At 39.7% G+C, this 7,556-nt stretch overlaps 1 protein-coding gene across 1 annotated transcript in view; it reads right to left on the bottom strand.

Annotated features, from left to right (window-relative positions):
• RNASEH2B (ribonuclease H2 subunit B) overlaps positions 1–6,764 on the bottom strand; it is a 33,942-nt gene extending 27,178 nt beyond the window's left edge. The window contains exon 1 of the mRNA XM_014306934.2: positions 6,704–6,764. Coding sequence (XP_014162409.2) covers positions 6,704–6,764 — 61 coding nt within the window. The remainder of the gene's footprint in view (positions 1–6,703) is intronic.
• Between the last annotated feature and the right edge of the window lie 792 nt (positions 6,765–7,556).

Here is a 7,556-nt window from a genome sequence, read left to right as displayed (position 1 = left end):
TTATATTTATGAAAACAACTTCCCACATCTCAGTAAAGAGCACCATGACAGCATCATCTTTCTTAGCCTGCACACTGCCAGTTCTGCCTCAATTCCTTTCATACAGGCATTCATCAGAGCAAGGAAAATTACTAAAACATTTCACATATATAATGAGTATCCAGACCCCAGAGAATGGACTGACAGAGATCAGGCTGATGTTTGTTTTACAGTGCTGCTGAGGAAAGCAGAGAGGAGCAGTAGAGGCAGACTGCATGATTATTCAAATGAACTGAAGGTGCCACATTGTCCTTCCCCTTTCAGTAACATCCAGCAGGTTTGGGAAAAGGGAGCTGGCACAATTATTTGGCAAACAGGGAAGTAGGAACAACTGAAAGTAGCTGTCCTCCACCCTGGCTGAAAGCCCCAGCCGTATCTGAAAAGGACAAGTGGACTTCTCACACTTGGCTTTTCACTAACACCTCATGGGCAAAAAAAATAAGGCCCAAATAACTCTCAAACTTCATATCCACCCTTGTTATTCAGTTGTGCACCAACAGAAGTTGTCTAGATAAAGACATAAGCAGGACATAAAAACCAACTGTGTTTAGTGATAGAAGTGTTGGAGGGTAATAATTCTCAGAGTTGTTCAGAGAATTTAAAGTAATTTTCTTCTCTTCAATACTCAACTGAGTCTTCAGGTGGCTTGAAAAAGTGTTTCAAAAAGTTTCAATATAAGTTGAGGGCTTTTAATGGAAAAAATCCGTATTTGCTAAGCAGACTTGCTTCATACGCTGATACATAAACACATGGTTGTCAAGCTACATTTGCCCTGGCAAAGGCGACTTTCCAATTTCTAGAGTTGTGTATATTTCAATTCTTGACCACAGTTTAACATTAGTGTATTTTTTGTTACTTTTTAAAACACTGAAGTGATTAATGATAGTGAAAGAAACACACTGCACGTGTTTACTTTGATGTGTTTCACACGAACATATTAAAATATACACAGTAAATGTGAGTTTCAAAATTTAAAACAAAAAGCAAAACAAAAAAACCCCAAAGGAACTTTCAGCGCTCGCTCGCTCTGCTTTCTTCATGCACAGATTGATGAACACTGGGAATGAGTCCAGCTGAGCCCAAAGTTGCATCTTGTCAGCAATTAAGTTGACAATCCTTCCTAATTTTTTGCTGGTTTTAATGACATTTGCATCTTTACTGGGTTGAGATGTTCTCTTCCTAACCTGCTAGTAACACACTGAATTCATCCATCTCTGCTAAGCCTGGGGGACACCTACAGGTAGGGAGCACTAAGTGTAACAAACCCAAGGAATACAAGTCTACCTTTTCTTCCTCATCAGTCCTCTACCTTCCCAACCAGATAACCACCCTCCTTCATCCAGGCCTGCCCTATGTTATCCCAGGCTCAGCACCCTCTACTCTGTCCCTCTGACCCTGCCAGGAGCCCTTCCCCATGTGGTGAAGAGCAGCACAGCCCTGCCCATGGAGTTCTTTGGTGTTCCTCAGGCTCCAAGGGGTTCAGCATGGCACAGAGGGCACCAGGGATTAAACCCCAACCAACAGCCCGAGCTGCAGGCTTCTGTCCCAGTATCTCATGGGATCAGAGTGTACCTCACACTCTCCACATGGCTGCCATGGAAAATGGTTTGCCTGAAGGGACATGCACACACACAAGGAGAAGGGAAGGACCGGGCAAAGGCAAAAGTGGTTTCTTTGAGTTTTTTTAACATTCAATTTCCTCAAAATGTAGGCAGTATTCCACTCCACTTCCAGGAGCATCTGAAGTATATTTTTGTTATAGATTGGTTTACTATATGTCAAGTTGGCAGACAGAAAAAAGAGGTAATTGGGAGAATGCCTGCTTGGAAAACTGGATGCAGTATTAATATGGCCTTAATGGCAAAGAAGGCCCTATTTATCTGAGTTTAAATACCTAATGACTAGGAAAATGCTGAGCAAGGGATTTTTGATGTTAGGTGTCCAAACCTAACTTATTTGTGTTCTGGACTGTAGCCAGGAAAGGTAACTGGATTTCTTTAATGCCATTACATTTATCAGTCCTTCTACTTTAGCAAGGATCTCTTATAGCTAAGTAAACACAGACGTCTTAAAAAAGCAGTACTGCAGCCATTTTGAAGCAAAACTGAGAGTTAAACTAGGTTAGGAATTTTTTTTTCAATTTTAAGGTTCACCTCCAGATAAGAAAACACTCCCTGCAGAAAATAAACAGTAAAAAGTAACATTACAGGAAGAGCTGTTTTGTTAAATTCAAAAGGAAAACATCAGATGATTGCCACTATGCTTATTACAACAATTCCCATAGCTCAGCCCTGAGAAACTTGGTCATCTACAAGAATACTTGGGGAGAGAGAGATGAGAGCTTTTAGAACAGTACACTCTACCAACAATGGCCCACAGTCAGGTCAGCTCACTAACACATGTCATTACAGCATGATTTTCTCCTAGGACAACACAAACTACAGTGATATAAAAAACTGACAGAAGGGTACAGAGGAGCTCTATTAATCCTGTCTCAAGGAGGCATCTCAGCCAGCAAGTCACTCTTTAAACTGCCTGGGAAGACAGAAGGCAGACACTTCCAGGAGGCAGTTGAAGAAAAGGAGAAAAGATTATTGTGTTTCATGGAGGTCAGACATACAACCAGGCAAATTCTACAAAATATGAAGTGAAAATGAACCAGCTTTCAAAGGATTTCTGGCAATAATTTCTTCCACAATGGATAGATATGAGGCACTAATGAATCTGGTTGTTAAAACGAAAAAAAGTGTTACCTGGTACAGCAACAGAAATGAATTGAAAAACAATGTAAAACTCCCACTAAGAGCTATGAAACTGTTATGGATGATGCAAAGTCTATTCAACTTTTTTAAAAAAAATGCTTATAGAATACTATATATAACAGACTAATATCAAGTTATATGAAGTTCCTATGCAAAAAGCTGCCAGCCAAGAAAGCAAAAAGGCTGTAAATATCTGTCAAATGCGTAAGAGGAAAAAACCCTCTGAGAGCACAAATTTCCCAACCACCACCACTCTGCAAAGAAAAAGGACTATTGAAGTCTGGAAATATAAAGTTAAGATTTCATTTAAAAACAGATATTAAACCATACGTCACTTACACAAGTCTTTTCCATTCCCTTCTTAACTTCTAACTGTGCATGAAAGGTGTGTCAGATGGAGACATTATGATGGAGGTCATTAAATAGATATTTTATGGAAGACTTTAAACTGTGTAGCCTAAGGGTACAGATAGGTTAGATCTATTAAACATTTTATTTGTGTTCTTTTTAGAATCTCAACCCTCAAGAAAATGGTTTTAATTCACTGTCCATGTCCTTTGTTGGGCAGCATGCCCTGAAAAAAGCCTAGTGAAAAATAATTAATAAATCCAGTACTTTGTATCACCCAAATTTTTGATAATTTTGCTAATTACAAGGTAATTAACTGCAAGCATAATAAATTAATTCAGGTATGCACAGACTGAGGATACAGTCTGTATCATAAATGGCTTCAAATGACCAAAGACATAGTCCATAGAAAAGTGCAGTCCTGGAGTCCCCAACTCTGCTCCCTTCTTGTTTTGTACCACCAAAACTAGCAAGTTCATGACCCTACAGCAAGTCAGCTCAGTTCACTCATCCAGCTGAGAAGTAACCAACCAGAATAAAGAAGTAAATAACTTTCAATCCTATCAGTAAGTTCACTGGAACAAGAGACAGAACCCATGGCAGGAGCAGATGGCATAGAATATTCCCTACTCCACATGTGACACAGGTGTCTGACCAATGCACACGAATTAGACAACCAGATCATGTGTGAATTGACAGAGCTGAGGAAGCAGAAGATGAGCCAGAGGTCTACATTGTTGCTTCCTTGGCTCACAATACTCAGGGGAGTATCGAACAGAACACAGCTCGATTCACCTCTGCAAACAGCCAATATTTTGCAGGTGCTTACATAAAAGGTATGAGTTTGTATTTGCCCACACTTGATTTTTGGAAAGAATCTTAATTGTTATTCAGTTATGTAAACTTGATGTTACCTCACCACCTTACTCCTTCTATGACTGTACATAGTACTCGCTTCAGTGAGGGGACTTTTGCCATGCCTATTGTGTCAAAGACAAAATTATAATTGGTTTGGTAATCATGGCATTTATTGTTTAGTGCCCTAAGGAAACAATGTTCAATGTGACACAATTTAGAACATTCCACAATAAAAGACAGTATGAAAAAAGGCACTGGTTTCTATCTTGACCACAAGTTCAGAAAGAAATGCTACTTGACAGTTTGAATGGTCTTTTGCTCCAGGACATAGCTAGGCAATACAGCTAAATTTTAAGACTTAAGCCTGAGAGCATCTTTTGGCTTCCCTTTATGCTGGCATAATTCACTTCTTAGCCAAAAAAAAACCCATGTTCATGGACTCACTAGTAGCAATGGACAGTGCTAATTCACCCATTACTGATGTCGAGATGCCTGGCAGAACGTGCAGAGTTTCTGCTGAATAAAGGGGAGGTCAGTCTTGAGAAGTTCAAGAACTGGTTATCACTTGAAAGGATAAAAACTACAGACTTCCCTTCTCAATATATATAGGGTCAGCACTGGTGCAGCTGTATTACTGGCTGAATCAGCCCTATTCCCATATGCAGAGAGGCCTAAGTTGGCATAAGTTGGTCTCTTCCAAGCCAGATGGCAGAAAGCAGAAGTCGGAGATGGTGTTACACATTAAAACATCTCTTTTCAGTTATTTTATTTGCTATGCTTCCTTCTGGCTCCTTCGCTTGCCAGTTATATCTGCTTTATTCACAGCAGAGCTCAGTATGCCTTTCAGGAGATGACATGTAAGAAAGAGTGCAAATTACCTGCAGGCAAAAGGCTTTGTTCAGGAGATGCAAATGCCAGTTTAGGGGGAGGTTTAGTAAAATATGCCCCAGAGTGCTAACTTCTAAAATAAGCATATTCACATTCACTTTATTAAAAAGGTATATGAACATGTGCAATTATTTCATACAGATTTTCTGCTGTTTTGACTCAGCTGTTAAAAAAAAATACATATTTGTTTATTGCAAACATTATTTCCAAGTTCTTTACCTAGATTATTCTGGGAAAGTATAAATGTTCAATTATTCTGCTCAATTTTGACACTCATTACAATTTTTGACTCAAGCACTCGAACAGCCCAGCAGTGTGAGCTATTTCATAGCAGATAAACTGAATTTTTTTAAAAACAGTAAGTGAAAGCATGTATCAAAGTGCAAGGATGGAAAAAAAATTAATGCAAAACCTGTCTACTTCTGTTTTTAAAGCAAACCACTTTCACAAATTAAGTATTGCACAGCTTCTTTTGCTATGACACCTTCTCTCACTATGACCCAAAATTTTCAAGTCAAATACTTCCTCGGTTACTGCATGGAGACAAAAGTTCCTTAGTCTCAACTGAAAGGATGGAGGATTAATTTAATGTGTGCTGATGCCCCATGGTTTGGTATCACAGTCCATTTATTTCTGCCTCCATTTGACTTTTGGCATATATGAGATTTGTTCAAACAATTTGCCAAGTATAATTTGAAACTGCTCCTTTTATTTTTGAATAAGTAATTCCTAAAAATAATAGGATTGTTAACTTTCCCTTCCCCATTGCAACCCTTCCAGTTCTATTCATATGGCAGTTCCCATAAAACAATATAAGAGCTAATCAATTTACTGTTTAAGAAAACAGCAGACTGAAAAAATGTGCTCAGCTAAACTTGTCTAGCTCAGAAAAATAAAGGTTGAGAATAATTTTCAGCATGCAGCTAACCCCTACTTATTTTCCCAACACAGACAAAGACAGAACATATTAAACACATCAGTCTTAACTTTAGGTGTAGAGTGGAACATCACACTTAGAAAACTGCCTTCAATTCCTGACCTCTTTGCTAAAATCAGTGAAGGATATAAATAGTTTCAGTTCTGACATAACACCTATCCTTGAGGAATACTGAAAAAGAGACTGTCCTTCACACCAATCCTGTTAAGCAGCTAGTGTGATTTTGGTAAGACCAGTTTAACACCATTACGTAAGAATGTTTATTTGTTATACAGAGCTCAGATCACATCTATGTCAGACACAGTGACTTTATCACAGTATTTGAGTTTTCCAAAGCTCTGCCTTTAGATTTAGATAGGCCTAAAATTAAAAATCTTTAGATTTAGATAGCCCTAAAATACTCCTGGGTCTCAGCAATATTTCTCAGTCTAGAAAATAACTTCTAGCTCTTGTGATTTTCAGAGAACACATAAAAAATGGCAGTTCCATGGGCCCAGCTGAAAAGGCAGGTAGAAATTTCCTACATTCACGTTAAAAAGTAGCAGTATATTTTTTTAAGCACGTGGATACTCAGTAAATACAGACAGAATCTGCTCTATTGAAGCACATCATTAGTAATTTTGTAGCCGTGAGAGAGCCTAAGTTTAATCCCCAGGAGCTACAACTTTTCTCTTTTACCTGTTCAGTAGCTAGACCAAAAACAGAAAGCCAGTACAGCCATTTCTACATTCTCACGGAAAAACAGTTTGGATACAAGGGTAATGTAACAGCCTTGATCACCCAACTCCCACTCAAAATGCAGGAAAGCACTATCTGGAAACTCAGCCATCCACCATTGAAGCCCGTGTGGTCCTTCAGGACTTATTAGCACTTTGGCGTCTCTGTACCACGGTTCCTCCAGAACTCCAGATTCGGGAGGTCTTCTTAACCATCGACGTCAACTACTCTGCACAAAGCAAGCTCAGATCCAGACTTCCAGCCAAGCTAATAAAATCCTCTGGAACATGGAGCACAGCACAGAAACACCCAAGTGGGTCTAAACAGAGCCAGCTTGGTCCACCAGGACTTATTAGTTCAGACACTGTCTGAAAGCAGCTGCACTGCAAAGCTGGTTCTGGAAACAGCAGAGATGTGTTAACATGGCACAGCACTTGAACTAATAAACTGCTAGTGCTGAGCTGAGCCTGCCCCAGGCTAAATCTGGTGCCTGTATATCCACTGCACAGTTAATCTGCAACTGCAGAAACGGCCCTAAGAGGTGACGCTGTTTCAAGGCCAGCATGCACAGCTCTACCACCACCAACATGACCAAGTTTTCTGTCCTTTCACTTTCCTTCACAACAACCAATCCCTCCATCTACTCTCTTCCCATTTGTTCCCTGTTTTCTCTCCTGGCTGCTCACATCCACTTCTCAGCCTTTCACTACACATGCCCAATAAGGCTGCACAAGGTACATCAGCAGCTTCCAGACTTTCTGGAGTGATGAACATGGTTACCACCCTCTTCTCACCCTGCCTGAGTAGCATTTCCTAAGTCCTCTCACATCACTTCTGGCTGCCCTCTTTGTCCTGCCCTTGGTGGTTCAATCCCTAACCAAGGAACCATTACACTTACAAAAACAAATCAAATATATGATTGTATTTGCATGTCAAATTGTCCTGTCTTCATGGAAAAAAAGAGCAAATATCAGCAGAAACACCATCACAACACCTCTCACCAGGCC

This window comes from Geospiza fortis, unplaced genomic scaffold (genome assembly GCF_000277835.1).
Source record: "Geospiza fortis unplaced genomic scaffold, GeoFor_1.0 scaffold194, whole genome shotgun sequence".
Classification (NCBI taxonomy): domain Eukaryota; kingdom Metazoa; phylum Chordata; class Aves; order Passeriformes; family Thraupidae; genus Geospiza; species Geospiza fortis.
Note: the sequence above shows the minus strand (reverse complement) of the source record. Positions and strands in the feature narration are given on the sequence as shown.